At 37.2% G+C, this 21,183-nt stretch overlaps 1 protein-coding gene across 1 annotated transcript in view; it reads left to right on the top strand.

Annotated features, from left to right (window-relative positions):
- LOC129730017 (uncharacterized) overlaps positions 1-20,516 on the top strand; it is a 48,037-nt gene extending 27,521 nt beyond the window's left edge. The window contains exons 2-6 of the mRNA XM_055688965.1: positions 468-640; positions 2,459-2,572; positions 3,507-3,647; positions 18,644-19,766; positions 19,821-20,516. Of these exons, the coding sequence (XP_055544940.1) occupies positions 468-640; positions 2,459-2,572; positions 3,507-3,647; positions 18,644-19,766; positions 19,821-20,280 (2,011 nt within the window). The 3' untranslated portion in view covers positions 20,281-20,516. The remainder of the gene's footprint in view (positions 1-467; positions 641-2,458; positions 2,573-3,506; positions 3,648-18,643; positions 19,767-19,820) is intronic.
- The last annotated feature ends 667 nt before the right edge of the window (positions 20,517-21,183 follow it).

The raw sequence follows: 21,183 nt of genomic DNA, 5'->3' as shown, positions 1-21,183 counted from the left end.
GTATCGTCTCTTCAAAACTTAAAAAGGAGTCAATAAATGAAATGAAATTCAAACAGCATTACAATCAGACAATCCCCAAGATTTTTGATTTGCAACGCCATCTTTGTGTTAGGCCATGTAGTATGCATCAAGGTTAATAAGTCTTATCAGAAACTATTTCGCATACATGAAGGATGCAGTAAACAAACCCATTACTCCTCCATCCAGTTATTGTGGACTGAATTGAATCCATATTAGGTACGCATAGAGGGGATGAAACGTGAACGGTAACAAACAAACTAGTGGCTCGAGAAGATTGAACAGGCACTTAATGCATATTCCGAAGGGTTGATACGAACAATTGTTGATCCACACAAGCGACCTATTTAAAAGCAATTTATCTCCATGTATTGATCCTGTCGGGGCTAACTCTAAAGATATCAATTAAAAGTCGTAGACGTTGCAATAAACCTCCACTTTCCCCGCAGCTTTTCCGTCGCGCTAGTCATAGCGGCAGTGGCTGGACCACAATGGCTATTAACGGAGGAGAAAATTCCGAATGGAAACTACAACGGTACGATGAACTACAATCAAAAGGATGAGGGTGTCTACCTGACTAAATACACCAAATCATCTCTCTGGATGCTGTGCAGTAAAATCGGTGAGCGTTGTTTTTTTTTTCTTTCAGAATGTAGAGCCATTCCACCCATTCATTTTTATCGGTTAAATTGCAACATTTGAGCAAATCCAATCGAGCGTTCCGTAAACCAGAGCAGTAGCCAATTCAATAAGGAGAGGCCGATAATAAGAAAAGGAAATTACCACTGACGGAAACGACGCAATGTTTCACACCGTTTGACGAGGTTTTCCGTCGGTGGGTTCGTATACGTTAAAGGAGAGAAACAGTTTTACTTAAGAGGCGAAAGAAAGAGTTTCTTTTATTCACCTTGTAGCAATCTCAGCAATCATCGAGAGAAACCAAATTATCCCTAACAGTTCAGGCATTCGCAATATCTGATCATCATTATCACCAAAATATGTATTGAGATTTGTGAACCTTTGTATATCGCTCGTTTTGTAGCTCTGAACACAACCCGTAATTCACAGCTGAGATCACTTACATCATTATTGTGTTTAGTTTATTTCTTTCTTTTTGGTTTAGGTTGCAAGTTTCATATAATTCAATGTTTTTAGAAAAAGGAATAAAATATACAGCCTGACAAAAAATATATGAATTTATACTTGTTCTGTACACAAAACCAAAAGATATTTGTTTTTAACAAGTTATTTCTAATAAATTATGATAAAAATATTTAATATTGATTTCCTCAAAATTGGTCTTTTCGATTTTTATATATATTTCCTGTATTAAGAAAACTAACATGATTTAAAAAAATCAGCAGAACCTGACATATCAGATTTTTGCAAGGTCAGAATTCCCATATTATATTATTTTTAAAAAGCGTCAGATATTTTCTCCGAAAATTATCAGAATAAAACTGTTTCCATAGTTTCCGAGAGATTTGTATACACATACTTTATCATAAGCCCAGCCATTATCATGTCTTGTTATGAATATTCGTTATTGAATATGCAGTTTGAATTTGATTGCACTTTCCATACTCTGGGTTACTAAAATGTGTATTAGCAAATTTAATATTACGTAGAATTTTTTTTCTGGTATGGTTTTAATATGTGCAAAATCGTTGAAAATTACAACATTTGTAGCGGAAAAAACAGTTAATGCTATTCAACAAAATCACCATCCGTCTCCATTAAAGGGTTACTGCGCATCTATATATTTAGCGACATTGGAGACTTAAAAAATGTTGTATTCAAAACAAAACAAGAATATACCTTTGTCAAAACATGACATTTCATCAAACGAATCGTCTCTTGAATCTCCCACCAAAACGGCAAAAGACGGCTTGTATCCTCCAAAAACGTTTTTAGAATATAGAAAATCTAAATTTAGTTCAGGCTGGCTAAAAACACCTTTGAAAGCAATAAAACATCAAAAAAATGAGGCAATCATGAATTTATTTCGAAATGGTTTGAAATTGCTTCAGGCGTCAGAAAAAACGGACAATAAATAATCCAAATTTGGTGGAAAAAAAAGGAAGAATGCTTTCAGAGGCCAACAAACAAATTGATTTCAAATGCAGTGAAAAACAACCAAAAATTCAAATTATAACCATATTTTCTAAAGTTGGTTGAGCCGAAAACAATACCTTCTCCCGTGGACAATAGTGGACATCTTCGTACCACCTACAATCCCCTATGTTGTTTACGTGGAATGAGCCGGCCCTAATAATAGTATTATGTAATGTTGGAGAGCTTAATCTAATCGATGGTAGTACGTCAAACCCCACCGCTATCGAGAGACAAACAAGATCCCTTTCTGTTAGTAAATCCAATCGATTTAGAGCTTTACTTTTCTTCCACTTATATTTATTTCTTTTACTCCCGCCCTCCACAGGAGGAGGCGGCACACCGGGCCCGGCCGTATCCGAGTTTCACTGCACTACGATCGACTACTTCCCCCAGGAGGACTACAATCCGGATCCGCACGACTCGACAAACGCTATTCCCTGTGAGTATGGCAAGCGTGCGAACAAGAACACCATCGATAAGTGAAAAAGAATTAAGTGACCCACTTTTCCCGCGAGGGAAACGTTCTCTCTCCGGCTATCTTCGAGCGGTCTTAGAATCAATTTCCACTTTATTCGACCGTTTGTTGGTCCATTGACGGCAGAGCGACCGTACAAATTGGTCTATATAGCGGTTTACCACTCGATGATATCCTGCTCCATCGCTCTCTTCTTGTGATAAACAGGTTGTAATACAGTTATTAGAGCCCTCAGATTGGCTGGAGTCAACTTTCCCATCGTGTAACATCAGCTCCAATAGTCTGGCTTTGATGTTCATGCGATGTGATTGTGTTCTCTCTATGTCACTTTATTCTCGTTTTTTTTGTGTGGTAATATATCACACTTTGCTGTTCTACACACGAACTCAACCGATATTGTACAGCCAGCAGCACCGGAAGGATTAAAGGTTCTCTTTTGTGCATCGCAGGCGGAAAGAAAAGAAACCGGGAGGTGGGGGAGGGCGCCTAACCGGTGCATTGCTGTGATAACAAACAGGGAAAACGAAAATTGATCCTATTATAAGTGAGGCATGCATTTTGGGTCATTAGGACTCACAGTGCTTGCTTGCGGTGCTGTTGAAACCTTCTCGTTCCTACATCCTCCATAATTGCATGCACAAAATAAACAACTCGCCGAGCAACAAGGCGAAGTGAGAAAGGGCCATCGTGTCACCAACTAAAAACGGAAGCGTATCCACTCATAAATAGGTACGGGTTATTCTAGAATTTCCATACTCGATAAAGATAGATTTTCCGCATCGGTGGTGTTCAATAGTGTGCTTTTTGTTACTCTATTTTTTTTTTCAACCAGCAAAATCAACAACCGATTCGATTGGACACTTTTTATCTTACCTTGTTTTTTTTTTTTTAATTCTAGATACAGTAACCCATTCGTCACCGTTTTTTCTCACCTCCAATCTGGTGCTGGTGATCAGCTATGTACTGTTCCTGATGGCCATGTGTTCGACGAGGCGAAAAATCTGTTACTTCGTATCCGGAGTGCTATTTATAATTTCAGGTACCTGTTTTGCAGAGTAACACGTGGTTTAGAGAACGTAGGGCTTAGGGCTCGCATTTTGACCCAAGTAATGGGGCAGATTATATGTGACTTACTGGGTATTAAGGGACTGAGCTTCCAGGTGGACGCATATGGGTGTCATGTATGTTTTTTCTTTCACGATTTTATGGAGTTCAAATTATGATAGAGCAATGCTTAAATGCTAAAAAGTGCAGCGTTATGTTGCAAACTTCTACTTGAGTTGAACAAAGGTTTTTATCATTAACTATTTATTTTTTGATTTTAAAGCGTTCTCGAACAAAATTCTTCATAGGATCGGATAGGAAAATACACAGAATGAGATCTTGTAAAAATTTCAAAATCGTCGTACGGTACATTATTGAGTAAAGTTTTTTGGATGGTCGTACGTAGAACGTCCATTTTTCAACGGTTTCCAGCTTCCCGGAATTCGGGAAATAAAAATTTGATTTTTCGGGAAATCACGGTATCCCGAAAAATAAGAGAACATGTAGAGAAAAGTAAACAAGCGTCGATTTATTTAATTTGGATTTTTTTAGTCATATAGAAGAAACGATTGAAAACATGATGCAATGATTCGAATAAATAAAAACGCATTAGACACATTCCTAGCTCTTCTACGCCAAGACATCAAAACTTTCAAACTGCATATTTGACCCAGAATATTTGTGTATGTGAAAGAGGATAAATTGAAATTCACGGAAAACGTTTGTTTCATTTGAATTTACATGCAAAAAAAATAATAAAATCATAGTTTTGACATTATTTTTAAAAAATATGCTTAAATGATACTATTTTGAAGCTATGGGGATGTGATACATCAGGAAGTAAAGGGTTTGTATGGACGTATTCATGGCCTAAACGTAGTTGTTGCTGCTATTTTGTAGATTCAATTGGTGGGTAATTGAAAAACAGGTCCTTCATTATGGTGTCGCGTTACAAAAATAGTAGTTTTTTTCGTATTGTGCAAATGTTACAAACTGTAGAAAAGTAGTATTCAGGATTTTCTTAGTACTCGATGAGACCTTTCTTAGCATATGCTGGTATGTGAAATTGGTGCATTCTACTCAAAGTTACAATAGGGTCAAAGTTATGGTGTCGCGTTACGAAAATTTTATGTGATTTTATAAAATTACCAAAAACGAGTTTTTGAGCTTTTGTCAAGGTATATTGATAATACAACATGAAATCATATATATTCATATATTCATCTGCATCGAATTATATCCACCTAGAAGTGAGAAGTTTGCTTTTCACCGGAATTAGATCATTACATATTAAATGGCAATGGAAACCCATGAAATTACTAAAATGGTTAACAGATAACATTAAAAATGTAAAAATATCTTTGGGCTTGAAAACTAAAATAAATTATGGGAACGCGAATATATTATAATTTCAAATGAAGCGTAAAACAGTGTATTTGACTATTTTAACCCCAAATAGACTTATGCTGTTTCTTGAGCAATTGATTCAATTGCTAGGTTTAGTGTCTAGTTTTTCTTTGCTTTTTGGCAACCATATTATTTACGAAAAACACATCAACAATAATCATTGCCACAGGACAGAGAATAAAACAGAAACCTTACGTACACTACATATACTCTGGTAATGTTTTTACTTCTAGTCAAAAATTGAAAACGTATTATACCTAAACGATATACCTAAATATCAAACGATGGAAACTCGTTGGTCTTCAATGCTCAAATCTCCGAAACACGAAAACAACTAGGTCAATTACACTTCACTTCGTTCCTTGGGGAGTTGCTGAATAATACCTTTTCAACACACCAACACCAACGACCGCCTTAAGGGGTTATATACCTTTTTGGTCGAGAAAAATGAGGGAAGTTTGAATCTATTTTTAAGTGCATAGCACCATTTTCATTGCATCAAAGAGGTATTTTTCTGAAAGTACAGTTTATCAACAACAAATAATACGTTTGATTTTGAGATATACCAATTATTACTGGAGTAATGGCCGTTTCTCCGAAACGCTATTTTTTTGCAGAGGCTTGCGGTGATCCTGATAGAGACTCAGCGGGTCAACCGAAATTAAAAACTCATATTATTTCATTAGTTTAGAAGTGTGCTGGGTCCTTGAACGATCGCTTTTATGAGTATTTTGTTTTCAGTACAAATGGGAACGTTTTTCCCAAAAAATGCACGTTTTGAGCGCTAAAAATTGCATTAAAAATTTTTTTGCGGCAAAATGTAACTGTATGTTTTGAAAAGCGATCGTTCAAGGACCGGCGAATTTATTAACGAAAATTTAATAGACAAAGATGAAGGAAATCGGTTCAGTAGTTTTCCCGCAATTAGGATCACGGCAAAGTCATTTTTCGGAAAAAAATAATTCCGAGATAATCGCGTGTAAAGTTTCAAGCTTAGCTTATGCGGCCGAGGCGAGGCGCGCTGCAAATCGCTCTAACTTTCTTCCTATTGCTCAGATCTTTATGAAAATTTGTGAAAATGTTCTCAAGATGTTGTATTTGAAGATAATACAATAAAAAATTTTTCGGTTTTTTGAAAACTAAAAAGGTATATAACCCCTTAATAAAGCAATAAAAAAAAAATTTTCAACATTCATTAAAACAAATCAAACTCTAGGTACATTATAAATTAACAATATTCCTATCAAACTCAGTTATTGATGGTTACGACACTATCTAATATTCCAACACACAAGCCACAAAAAACCCTAAAAAACGGATTTATTCGTGTTTTCACATATTTTTTCTTACTTCAAGTATATTTTTATATTTTTTATTCTTGAAAACCTCAACAGATTTGCAATTTTAGTGGAATTTTGAGTAAGATTGTAGCAGAAAAACAAAAACGAGACGAGTTGCTCTCCGAGGCTTCAGTAAAAGGGCCCAATGTTTCATAAAGATACAGCTATTTTTGTTTGACAGTCGAATAATGGAGGGATATCTTTGCATAAACTACTTGTTTCCCCTTGACTTCAAGAAAAACTGTATCAAAAAAGGTTAAAATCTGAATGAGATATAACTTTTTTATGAAGGAAATAATTCTCAGTACGATTAGCGGTGAAATAATATAAATCTGAAACGCCCCATCGACGTAACTTTGAACTAAATGTAACTGTGATAGCATAAATTTATTGGTGTTAACCTAAACAACAACTTTGCCGAAGATAGTATGACTAAAAACTTATCATGATGCCCACATTTAGAAAGCTCGCATTTTCGTAACGCGACACCATTTGCAGGAGACTGTTTTGCTTCACGCGACACCATTGACACACCGAAATGATTTTGGGAAGATTTTGCTAAAAAATCAGTGTATTCTATTTTGTAATATGTCATTTTGTTAGATTTTGTCTCCGAAACAAATGTCTAGAAGAAACCAGGGTTCAAGAACTTACAGCAGAGCAGATATCTGAACGTATCGTATCGAAGGTTGAAAAAGCGAAATTTAGCGATGGTGTCGCGTTACAAAATGTATCGGGTTGCAGTGCATGATACAACCAGTGTTGCTAAGAAAGTGAGGAGCAGCTGTGTCCTATTCATTCCCATGTGAATATGAGAAGTATGTCCCCTCTCAAGTAAGAATCCTGATGCGATTTAGTTTTATTTATACTTTATGGTAGTTTTATCAAAACATTACTGAATATATCGAGTTTTAACACAAGGTTTTTTAAGAACTTGTGGTTTTTATTTATCAACAGTTTCCAACAGTAATTAAAGATCACTTGAAGAGTCCTCCATAAAACTTTTTCATCAATAAGTCCAATGAACCTGAGGAGCGGTTTTGAAACCTACTTAATATCCCTTTTAAAATACCTATGAGAAACTTCCGTAAAACTTCATGAGAGTTTTACGATAGTTTTATGGTACTTATTTTTAAGATGAATCTATCTTGAAAATCTGCCCAAAATTTTTTCTTAAGCCCATTTTGTCTCATGAAAGAGAAAACCTTCACGAAAGAAAAGAATCTAAAATAAACAAACATTCTTCAGCTCATTCAAGCAACTAACTCCTTAAGTCAAATCAACCTACATCATTTTAAATCAAATCATTTAAGCGTGTATACTTTTGTTGAAAATAAGCATCAAAAAATGATATTTATGCCCCTGCTTCGTGCATTATGTTGCATTTCTTCATTTTGTCCATTCGTGTTTAAAGGCCCTAGCCTATAACCGATTTGATAAATTAAAAACATGTAAAAGGAACAAGAAATTTAAGCAATTAACCATGGGCTTGGATGCAGCAATCATTCCTATGAGTAATTCTTCCGGTGTCACCACCATTTGCTTGTAAACGTTGTTGAAATCCTTCACTAAATTATTATTGCTTGTGAGCATTGATAGCTTGCGTTTCTTTGAAGGTGGCACTGGATTGTCTTTCACTTCAGTATCAGGTCATATCTCCATCCGTTCGAGCTCATAATCAGCTTGATGCTTGACTGTAAACAAACAGCTGTCAAATGGGAAAGGAAGCTATCCCAGATAAAATTTGTTTGTCTTGAAAAGTTCAAACGTGTTTTATTCAAGCGCAAGTATTCTTCTCCGATAATGCAATAAGTAAATAGCAGCTTATCGAGATACTAAAAAAATATTATTAGTCTTGCACAAGAAGTTTTAGTTGGAAGCCGTCTCATGAGGGATTAATATAAAACCATCGACAAATATGGCGAACTGACTGTGATTGACTCCGTCAAAATAATAGCCATTTGTAATTAAACGGTAATAAAAGACCGTAATTCTCAATGCTACTAATAATTTTGGTAGTTTAGCAGTGAAACACAAAGTTTAGTAAAATGTTCAATAGTCTAGTAAACCTTAACTTAACGAAAATTCAGAAATTTTTTTGTTTCATTAATTGCTCCAATTTGCTGCAATTGCTTCAAAATAAATTCTGTTCCAAGCGAAATTAGCCAAAAAAAGGATCGCAAACCTAATTTATAAAACTCTCGAAATTTGTTATAGTTTTTTCATGGCTCTGAGTAACTCCTAAATGCTATTATGAGTACATATCGATAAAAATATAGAGTTTTATGCGAACTTTAGGAACTATTCTCGAGCACCTTCTCTAGTATGGGCCTCCTCGATCATATGAGGATTTTACGGCTGATTTGTAGCAGTTTGTGGGAATAATAAGATTTATACACTGTTTTAAAGGACAAGCAATTAAAGCTTCTTCAAGTGCATCGTAAAACTGATATTGTTACTTGGGCTTACTCTCACTCTTCTGCCGGCCGCTACGAACAGTTCACAAAGAAAAGAAATATTTCGCGAGTGGCTGATGCTTGCGCCGTGCGCGAGTGCACACATCTTTACACGTTCTCGCTTGTGCACATTGGATTCCTGAACGCTAGCACTCGCGAGTGCGAGTGCGAGTGCGTGTGGCTGGATGATAGAGTTAAGACGATGATTCATATCCTAGGTACAAACAACACGAGCTTCGTGATTCGTTTTAAAACTGCTGCTATTTCCATTAGCCGGTTGTCTTAACGGTTCCTCTCGCAGTGTGAAGCAGACATTAAACGAGACAAATATTCGCAATATTCGGTACCTGATTTATTTGCAGAATTTTTTTCTTCGCGCAAATAGATTTGTTACACTATTACACTTTAACAAATATTTGGTTAAAAATCTATTTGCTCGAACAATACCGAAAGCTCCTCGCGCATTCTATAGCAAATATATTTGTTGTGTTATTACACGATGCGAATTATTTTCAAAAAATAAACTGCGTAGAAAATATTGCAAATCTAGTTTCCATTATCGAGCAATATTTCATCTGTCTTTTGAAAATATAATTTATATGTTTTGGTTCATAAAGGCTACCGTTGCAATGTCATATATTCTGTTTCGGGTGAGAACCAAAAGCAATTTTGTTAAAAATTCAGTTATTACCTCCAGTAGATGTGAGAATGAATAATCGACCAATTGCTCATCGCAAAAGTAGGAGGGTGGTATTCAAGACACGACCGCATGACGTAGGACTACGGTATTCTTATATTCCGTTAAAACAAATAATAGAGAGAATTGCAACTCTAGTATTTGCTGCAATTTTATCTAACAGTGCATTTCTGAATGCTGAGACGTTAAAACGTTATAAATAATAATATATACTAAAAAAATGGATCTCTCTTATTTAATCGCTGTCATTTCGTACATATTCGAATCAAACCCTTGTTCGTAGCTGCACTACCAAGACAATCATTTAATTTAGCGAATTGATAAAATTTTCCTGTCTAAGCAAAAAGCAAACCTAACGAAAATAGTTGAAATTGGAGCCCAGAACGATTCAAACGAAAATTTTAAAATTAAAAATTGTTTGACATTTAATCGATAAAACTCATGCTAGATTAGGGGTGGTTTGGCGAATGTCCACGGTCCATACATTTTTTTAAGAATTTATATGAGCAGTTGTCCACGGAGGGGGAAAGGGGGGGGGGGGATCAAAATCGTTAAAAATCTGTCCACGTGGTATGAGGATGGCCCCTAACTTAATATAGCAAGAGCTCAATTACACGTTTTTCGGTAGTTGTTATCAAGGTTTTGGCGAGTGACAGCAAAATATCTTAACTTCTTCAATTGTGATTTAGAGCATTTCTAATTGTTTTGTTATTTTTCACGATAGTGACAAGTTTGTTTCTTTCTCTGTGTGCGAGAAACAAAATCAAAACCGCGCACCGAGAAACAAAAACGAAAATTTAATGAATCTATTACTATGGTTATATTCAAACTGAAATATCACAAAAACACCAAAAAACACCTCTTCCAAATTTTCAGAAAATGAAGATTTTTTGATGGACAATTTTTAGAAAAAAATTTGGTTTGCTACTACTTGCTACCCGCTGAGATATCTACTTCACAAAATTATGTATTTTTTTCAAATTTTGTGTATTATTTTCACTTAAGTGCTTAAGAAACTTCTGTTCTCGGATGCAAACGACGTAATTATTCAATTTCTATCGAGAAAAAAATTTGTAAGGAATTATTTCGAGTGAATTCATAAAATTATCACAATAAAACGTGAAATTCAGACGAAATTTATAAAAACTCGTAGATCTCTGAAACTTGGAGAGTTAGAAATTTTGTATATTCTGTAAAGTTTCATGGAATTTAAAGATCTACAACCTTGTCGAACACCGCAAAGCTCTAGCGTGTAAGGGAAAGAAGATGGCATCGCAACGCCACCTTTGCGGCTGAATTCCGAACCAATTTAAACATCTAAAATGACGCCCTAACTATACCAAGAAACTTTGTAGAAGATCGGAAACCGATTGGTCAAACCCTAAGAGCGCTATTAATTTCGTTCCGCTAGATTCCATTTCTGGCCCAGTGTGCAATGCAAGTTTGTGTAAATTGTGCATATAATTGATGAGTAATAAAAGTTTAAAGTTAGCTTTTTAAGGAAAAAAACTGATTTCTCTCCACCGGAATTGGATGTTAAAAAGCGGGTGCGATGACGGATAGTAATAAACGAACAGTAGCATTAATGATAGTTCGATGGTAGACATCTTTACAGTAGACAGCTTTATAGTTTAGCATGTCAGATAAATTATAAATTGAAAAAAATTGCGCCCTTCAGATTTTCAAAAAAAAAAACAGTAGAAACGATTTGAAAGTTTTGTTCATGAAATGGTGGTTGAAAACGTGCTTTAGAACGAGTGTTTCATCGTTTTTATATCGCTTTATGTAATTACGACTAAAGCGTCAAACCCGGACCGTCCCGGGATGGAAATTCCGGGAAAATTTAATTTCTCGGAATTTCCCGATTCCCGAGATTTCACAAGTTTGTTGGAATTTCACCAAATTGAAAATTAGTTTCCTGAAGACGTTTTATTATCGCGGTTTGTTTACATAAAAATGAACTCAAAATGAATATTGTACACTTTTAGCAGCCCTAGAAAAAACTGAAATATTCTAAGACACCTTGAGAACTCTTTGGTTAAGCCAAATATGAAGGCAATATTCTTAGTGCAGCGAAATAAATATATTTTGTTGGTGGCAATTTAGTTGCCACTGCCTTATAAAGGGTTAAATCTAGAGAAACATTTCAAAAGGTCCTATCTGCTATCTGATCGATTTTTTTTAACGATCACTTTCATTCAATCACCACAACTTATTAAACCCCTTTTATGACACGTTATTTGCATAAGTTGATAGCGGAAGGATCACTCTAGCCTTCTGAACGAAATCCACGCTTGGGAGAGCCACTAAAGCTGAACCTTTATCAAAGTGAAAAGACGCTCCGGAAAACGATGAAAGCTGATAGGACCTTTTGAAATGTTTATCTAAAAATGTTTTTTACCTATACGAGATCTGGTATTCTCTCGAAAAAAATAATCGAACTGCCAGTCCCAAGTCCCAACTATTTTTTCAACAAATAATTTATTTTGGTATAGAAAAATCGATTTCGATTCACGCATCTTTTCAAATTTTGCATGAAAATTTTTTCCGAGAAGACGAAATTTGTGCGTCCTACCGCTAAACGAAATTGAAAAGTAAATTTTCATCGGCACCTTAACCGTTATGTACTCGGCAGGGTACCTGGGTACCTTTTCAGACTTTATTGCTTCAAAAAACAAGAATAACGTCAACTTAGACAGCTGAAACTTATGGAATACTCCTAACTAGTGGAAATAAACCATTTTCCATCATTAGTCTGTTTGTAGAAACAAGGGGGGTCGAAGGGGGGGGGCTTCAAAATTTTTTATCACGTAAGTACTCGGCAGGATACCCGGGTACCCACAAAATGAAATGCTTCTTGCTTTTTGATTTCTTGACCGATTTTCGATCTTGGCATATCAAAAGATTGGAAAATTTGTCTACTTTCAGAATCTGACATAAACTGTCTACTTTCAGAATCGACATAAACCTGTACCATATCTGGTTCCTGTAAATCCGGATCTACGGGAGCATGTTCCGATGAGACAAATAAGTACAATTGTCAATAAAACCGAACAACATTGGTATCAAAATTCTTGAAATCACTCCAGGAATCGATCTACATCCATTTCGAGTCCAACTGGTGAGTTGTTCTCGAAATGGTCGTACCGGAGCAGATTCCCGTGGGGCCCTATATGGCCACCAACATGAGTGGATAGAAACCCTAGCAGCAATTCTTGAAATCACTCCAGGAATCGATTTACATTCTGAACCGAAAAAGCTCCGAATAAGTTTTTGAAGTAGCCTTCTGGAGACAAAGTGACAGATGAACTCAAAAAAGATTCCTGGAGTGATTTTAGGAATTTTGATATACATATTGCTAGGGTTTCTATCCAATCATGTTAGGGCCATTTAGGGCCCCACGGGAATCTGCTCCGGTACGTCCATTTCGAGGACAACTCATCAGCTGGACTCTAAATAGATGTAAATCGATTCCTGGAGTGATTTCAAGAATTTTGATATGCATATTGCTAGGGTTTCTATCCAATCATGTTGGTGGCCATATAGGGCCCCACAGGAATCTGCTCCAGAGTGGTCATTTCAAGGATAACTCGGCAAATGAACTCAGAATTTATAAAAGTAAACTTCTGGAGTGATTTCATGGATTCCGATATATTGTTTGGTTTTATTGCCAATTGTTAAAATTTGCCTCGGATCTTTTTGCCTCGGAGATCCGGATTTGCTGGAACCATATGGGGATCGACGGCTATTTAGGTCCTGTATACTAAAAATAGACAAGTTTTCCAATCTTTTGACTTTTTACGTGTGTTAAAATTGCCGAGTACATAACGGTTAAATATACGATGAAGTTCACATCATAGTAGGTGTACCAGTATGGGCATGAGTACGAGTTATGACACCATCACATACAAAGCACAGCCTTGCACAGTGTTTTATTTTGCTGATTTCGTGCTCTAAATTAATAGCGTCCTCAAATTTGAATTAAGACATACACTTCTTGAGGAAAAGTTTCTATGTATTTTATTGCGCTTCTTTTAAAATGTTGTAATTTTTGATATTACTTTTTTCTTGGATTCTCTACATATTTTATATTTTCTACAAAATTATTAACCAAACAAAAATACAACTGAACATTTGATCTAGCTACAGTTTAAAATATAAAAGTTATTCAACCATTAACGGGTTTTCAACGGATAGTTTAACTTCATACGCAAAAATATGCAGATAGCTATTTGATATTTTGGAGGCACGTCTATTTTACTTCTGAAATAATATAAAATCATTTATCTAATAGAGTCTTTTCGATTGTTTTAACGAAAAAATTTTTTTTCGTGAAAATTCGTATTTTTTTTTAAATAAATTTGTTATTTCTATAAATAGAGTTTTACAATCTTTAGCAGTAATATGAAAAAAACCCATAAAAATCGCACAATTTTTTAGAAGGTCATAAAGAGGAGAAATTGGATTGCAATTTCAAGGGTACGTGTTGGAGAGCCTGAGAATAAACCCGTGCTAAAAGTCCTTTGACAACCAAGTGGCCTGATTCTACTAAGATTCGAACCCACAACCACCCGCTTACCAAAGCAGATTCTGTAACCTTGCGGTTACGAAGCCCCCCTATGTTTTGCAATAACCTCAAAGGTTTTTCTCAGCTGTTACAGGCGGCACGTACGTATTCCATCCCAGATAACCGCTTTGCTTTTAACTGCTTCGACGTCATGTAGAACCATTCATTTTCATCCATAAAATCCGTCATATTGTCCATTGCAAACTGCTCCTAAACCATCATTGAAACTGCACTCTGGAATAGAGGAACACTCATTTGGGACTCCGAAAAATCATTTTGAGCATTGTGTGGCTGGTCCACAACAGACAAATAGTTCCTCACCACAATAAATGAACTTGTGACCCCTGTGCCGTTAAAGGATCATTTCCGTTCTAGCGAGAGCATATTTTTCTGAAAGGATTCAGAAACACCGTGAACTTTACGCTCCTTGTAGGCCTATGCCCGTGATCATTTGCCAAAATATTATGGATAGAACTGCATGTTGTCTTTTTCGCCGGATACGCTCTCTCACAATTTCAACAACTTGCGGTTTCTTTGCAGATCGTGGCCGACCGAATCTCCTGTGGTCCTTCAAAGAGAATGTCTTCTTGTACCTGTTGATGGTTTCATAGACGAAATCTTGCTTAACCCCACACGACTTCAGTCGTTTAAATATTGTGCAAAGGCGGTCACCGGCCAAAATTCACATTACTACGACTTCCTAAAATTACTTCGTAGCACAACAAAAACAAAACACAACTGATAGACAACAACCCCATGCGTATTTGTTAGTTCATGCATACATTAGTACACTAAAGTCGCTTTTTACGCGGGGGATACGTGCCGCGTAAAAAAAACGCGTAAATTCCGGAATCCGCGTGAAAAAAACCGCGTAAATTCCGCAATCCGCGTAAAAAAAACGCGTAAATTCTGGAATCCGCGTAAAAAAGCCGCGTAAAAAAAACCGCGTAAAAAGCGACCTTAGTGTACTTTCATTTAATATACCAACGGTTCTCAACCTTTTTTTATCCGCGTACCCCTTGACAATATTTTCCAAATGGGTTGTACCACCTGGCTTGGAATGTTCTTGCAAAGTGGGAGAGAGTAGTGGTAGATCATGCTGTGGTAGTCTAGTTCTGGCTTCAATTTGAACTATGGTTTGTTTGATTGCTACAATCTTGTTATAAGAGTAAGTTTGAAAAACAAATGAAATATTATAAAAAAATAGCTTTGTCCACCATTACTGATTTTTCTTAAGCGTACCCCATGTAGGCTTTCGCGTATCTCTAGAGGTATGCGTACCCCAGGTTGTGAACCACTGTTATAGACGTAAGAAACGGAAGAGACAGAAACTCTCAAAAACTTGTATTCGAATATAAGATATGGAATGGGAGAGATGCCATCTGCTACAACAGTGGTTTCAACCTGTTTTGATAATTCATGGGAGCGTTATCCCCCCCCCCCCATCGATTCTCTACTTAATGCCGAATCTAGAATACGTCACCATATCACTCGGTCTTGGGCTGCTATCGTCTAGTCGCCACTAACCCCTATTACGGGGACATCCTCGTCGACAGCACATATCGAATCGAGTCCCTGGGACTTAAAAACAAGAAAATTTTCAAGCTGGGAGACTTGAAACTTTGACCGCTTTGAGGCACGTGTTCCCAATGTCCGATCGAGCTGAAATTTGGCATGGGGACTATTCGAGAAGACGAAACCTTTGAGCCCCATCGCTAAACAAAATTCGAAAGTTAATTTTTTTTATATATATGCCATTGGCCTCAAGCTTGAATACTTTCTAAGACCCAGAAAGTTGATTTTTTAGAAAAAAATTTTTTTTCGAGTTCACACCAAATATCGACGTTTTATGCATTTCCAAGACATATGGCATCAAAAAAAAATTTGATATTGACAATTTCATGTATCACATGTGTTTTTTTCATCGATATTTCTCGTGAAACTTTGACCGCATTGAGGCACGTGCTCCCGATGTCCGACCGAGCTGACATTTTGCAAGGGGACTTTTTTCGAGAAGACGCAATTTTTGAGCCCTACCACCTAACAATATTCGAAGGTTCAATTTTTTTCATACATCTCATTGGCACTCTAATGTAGATGATGTAGATGTAAATATCACTCACAAAACCTGGGAGCATGTGAGTCTTCGCAATGATGGTGTCACACATTTCTCTTAACTGAGTCGTACGCAGCACTGAAGTCTATGAGCGTCTGCACGTTGAACACTCGAAACTTATCGAGGATGTGTCGCAAGGTGAACGTTCAGTTCGTAGTGGAGCGTCCCCTTTGTTGGTACTCGCCATTAAAGGTTTCGTGCAACGCCCTCAGTCTGTGGAACAGGATGCGGAAAAGAATTTTGTACACGGTATTGAGATGAGTTATGCCTCGATAATTACTACAATCTAGGTGGAGGCACATGAGGCCCTCAAACCAGTCCTATGGCGATTCTTCATCAGACCACAAATTCCGCATGATCTTATGGATGGCACGAGACAGCTGTCCGCCCCCGGACTTGCCGTCCTTCCCAACTTTTTAACTGCTTTCTTTACCTCGTCTATGGATGGTGGGTTCACAGCTTGTCCACCATTCTCAATATTCATCCTGCTCCTCTCCGCCCTTTTCTTACTCGCCGGCCAACAGCACACTACGTTTCCAACACCTGGCCACGTTCTGATTTATCGGTAATCATGTTCCCCTCCCTAACGCTGCACTCGACAGGAGCAGTCACATTTCGGTTCCTGATTCCGCTATTTTTTTTATAGAATCTCCTCGCACTATGCCTGGAGAAGCAACCAATGCAGACGTTTCTTCCAGAAGAGGAGTCTCTGTTCAGTGGCTCTAGCTGCCCGATAAAGCGCTCGATGAGACTCCACAAAAAGGTTCTGGACCAACAAAGTTAGTGGATGACTCTTGTCTGGCTAGTGAGTAAGTCTTCTCATTTCCTTCGATTTCACAGTGACCAAGGACCCAGTACAAACTAACCTGGTTTTTTATTCAGCTGTCGGAACGAAAGATTGCATTCCCACGCAAGTTTAAAGTGGCAAAGAAAAGAATTCAGGGCTTTAACAGCTGCCTGACTATGGCAGAAAATGCAGATATTTGCGTGTCAGAAATTTATTTCCAGATACGTACTCGCCCATTCTATTATCGTGTATATTTCCACCTGGAATACTGTTGGCAATTTATTTCTGTTGGAAAATTTTGTTATAATCATTATGAACCTTCCAAATGATTTCATTTTTTTATGAAAGATAGATTATCAATTTTCACATGGTTCGGTCTGATTGCACGTCGATCATCTGTAAGTCATAAGCAAGTGTTTGTTCCCTTGACAACATCCTTACAACAGCTTGAATTTGTTATCTACTGTACTGCCGTGAAACTAATATCAGTCCCATCTGAATTTTTGTCGTTTTTGAGTTATGATCACCAGAGGCTAGATTTGGTAATGCTTTACAAAATAAATGTGGAAGATAATATAGTTTGTTCTGAAAAATTTTCAAAAAATATCAGGTCAGTTTATCCCATCTTACAAGTACACTAAGGTCGCTTTGTACGCGTTTTTTTACGCGGGTTTTTTACGCAGCTTTTTTTACGCGGATTCCGGTATTTACGCGTTTTTTTACGCGGATTCCGGAATTTACGCGGTTTTTTTTAACGCGGATTCCGGAATTTACGCGTTTTTTTACGCGGTTTCTTTTTACGCGGCACGTATCCCCCGCGTAAAAAGCGACTTTAGTGTAATTGCATACCAGTCCCACAATGAATATTATAAAGAATAGCGCTTATATTCAAAGTTCAAATGGTTTTTTCCACAGCATTCTATTCTTTCTTGTTAGTGTTGAGTAAAACCACACGAAAAAATTAATAAAAAGTCATCAAAAAGAGCCAGATCAAAACTAAGACAATCTTCAACAGAGCTATCTTCATATGCGTAACAAGCACGGATCAGATCTGACGAGGATATTTTGCACGAAAAATACTATAATTTATTCCATTGTAATTGTTATAAATTGACTTTTTATGAAACGAAAGTAAGAAAAACACTAAAATCCAACAATCTGAGAAGAAAAAAACATTAATATTCCAAGCGCATCGTATTTTATTGAATTAGACATTCAAGATCTTTTATCGCAGTTTTCTCCGTTCGATGATTTCGCAGGTGGGACTGATATGCATTTCACGGCAGTGTACGTATTCTAAAAGCATAGTAGCATGATGGCATTGTTCTTGCAGTGAATGATGGGAAAAGATAAAAATTAATTTTTAAAAATTATTCAAATTTTTCAATCGATTTCGTTATTTTTATGGATTACCATAGCTGTGGCTTGACACAGAACAAAACAAAACAAAATTGAAATGAATCATTCCAATCCGTTGTTTTGATCTCGAGTGATTCTATTTTTTACGAACACAGATTTTTATTTATTTAAATTTAAGATAAATTTGCTAAATGCCAGTAATTCATATACAGCCTTGTACTGCTAACAAATTCATGCACAAACCATCCATTCTATTCCCCAGGTCTACTGATGCTAATCGGCCTGATAATGTTCATTTCGATCCTGAAAGCCGAAATCGGCTCCAAGTTGCGACCAAGATCATCCCTCCAAGCACCACTGTTCACCTTCCGGTACGGTCAGAGCTTCCTACTGTACGTTTTCGGATTCATCATAACGGAACTTTCCGGAATCCTGAATGTACTCATTTACTCCAACCTGCACCACCGGGAGTTCAACCGATCGCAAACGTATCCCAGCTATCAGAGCTTCTACACTGTTGCACCGAAAGGGGAGCCGCACAAGCTGGTACAGAGAACCGACTGTCCACTGTACGATGGAATTCGACCGAGGTTTTACTTTGACAAAATCGACGACTGTGCCGTCCATCGTTATCGAGCGCGACAGAACCTTGTAAAAAGCCTTAACGAATTGTACACGGAACCGGCACCGGAGATGAGAAGTATGGCCACTGCTACCTCGCCACCGGCGGAAGTGATGGAGGATATTTCTGCTACTTCACCACATGAGATTCTGAATGAGAATGGGAAGCTTACGCGAAGTATTTCGACCTGTACTGATATAGGGCAGAGAGAGGATGAGAGAAGTGATGATGGCGGAAGAAGCGACGAGAACTTGAAGAATATTTGTGGCATTTCGAAACAATATTTTACCAAAGAACTGTCTAAGGAGAAAATGTTCAACGAGTTCTGCAAGAAAGTAGGACCTCGACCGAAGCCGAAAAATATCTACTTCATTGAGGATGACGGTAAGAGCTCTGATGGCTTTCAGAATGTGTTCGTAATTGAGGGAAATAACAGTGACGACGATAAGTTCAAACGGAGGAGACGAAATTCGATGATGGAAGGCAGCGTACGGGCGGATTCAGCGGAACGTCGTCAGAGAATCAGATCAGATAATTCACTGGATCAGGCGCATGGTCTTCGTGGCTCGCTCGATGGGTTGTTAAGAAACAATTACGATATGAGGCAGACGCTGCCGAGGAATTTTTTGAAAAAGAATTACCATGCTTCCGCGGATGGTGAGCTGGATAGTGACCGCGGGGGGTTCAACAGTTTGGATGATCTGGTAGATCACGCGGCATGGAATCGTAGAATTTCGGCTAGTGGAATTTTGGAGCCTGTTAGGTAAGTTTGCGTGTGTCTTTTTTATAATCAGTATTTTATTTCTAATTACTGCAGATTAAATTCATCACAAAACGATATCGATTCGAGTTCCCCTTGCCACAATGGAGCGAAGTGGCCAAAAGCAATACCGAAATCAACCACCGACTTTATTGCCATGCAGCAAAAATATCTTCACGTTCCATCATCGCCATCGTACGTAGATTATGTCGGTAGATCTCCGGTGCAAATTCATCGGAGCTTCGGAGATTTGTCCAGTACACACCATCATCATCATCATCATCAACTTCCGGCGCATCAGTACGTTCGCATTCAACATCCGGTATTTAATTGTGTACCACCACCGAAAGGACCCTCGTTTACACCATTTACGGGAAAAATGTCACCAGTTTTCGATTTGGATAAAATCGAAAGTGAACGACGCAAGTCACACTCGCAGCTGTTCCTCAACAGTCCCAGCAAAATACCACCGCCGCCGCAACACCATTACGACTATGTCAACGGAACAGCGGTTTAGGTTGGCGAACAGCAGTGAAAGTATGTTGTCTTTTCTAATAACTTTGCATATCAGTAATTTTACGTACGATGTTAAATGTGGAAAGATGTTTATCACTCGAATCATATACACCTTCGTCATTTCTAACCTCTGTGGGTGATTCGATGTTAACGGTTGTCATAAGTGTTCAGTTAATATATCGCAAGTTGACGTAACTCATAATAAGCGCGCATACAAAGCATAAATTTTACTTTTTTTGTTCCGAAAACCCCGGTTTTTTAATCAAAACTAATCCGACTATAGCTCATCCGAAGCTTCTCGATTACCACTCGTGAAAAGAAATTGAAATCGTCAACACTTTGTAGATCCATCAAAAATTAAAGTACGCAACTGAATCGTGCGTCGTTTTAGAATCTATTTCTTCTCTGTTTCCCGAAACGTATTAAAATTTTATCGAGAAGCAGACCTCTGGTTTGCGAGCCTTTGAAAAATCACTGATATTTTCTGCGAAATACCGAATGAGTTTGAAAATGTGTATAATAAGAACTTTAAAGGACTGAAGCCGTCGATGATACGATGCTGGACATAGATGCCAATTACTACATGTCCTCTGCCTAAGCGATTGGCTGCGAAACTCACAGAAATTGACTTTGTACAGTTTCACTTTATATTGAAAAAAAAAAAAACTGTTTCAGAATTTCAAACAAAAAAATTAAACTTGAATTGTTCTCTATTGTAAGTAACTCTTTGCTAAATATCATTGCATTTTTCAAGCATCTGAGTGAGAATTGTTTGAGAAACTTTTACATTGTACGATTTAATCATGATTTTTCTTTCTTTTGAAAAAAAAAAACGAAAATCTTATCAAATAATTTCCAAAAAAACGAATCACTAATTGAATTGGGAAACAAAAACATAACAGTT

Source organism: Wyeomyia smithii, chromosome 3 (assembly GCF_029784165.1).
Source record: "Wyeomyia smithii strain HCP4-BCI-WySm-NY-G18 chromosome 3, ASM2978416v1, whole genome shotgun sequence".
Classification (NCBI taxonomy): Eukaryota; Metazoa; Arthropoda; class Insecta; order Diptera; family Culicidae; genus Wyeomyia; species Wyeomyia smithii.
The sequence above is the reverse complement of the archived record's forward strand: the minus strand, read 5'-3'. Positions and strand labels throughout refer to the sequence as shown.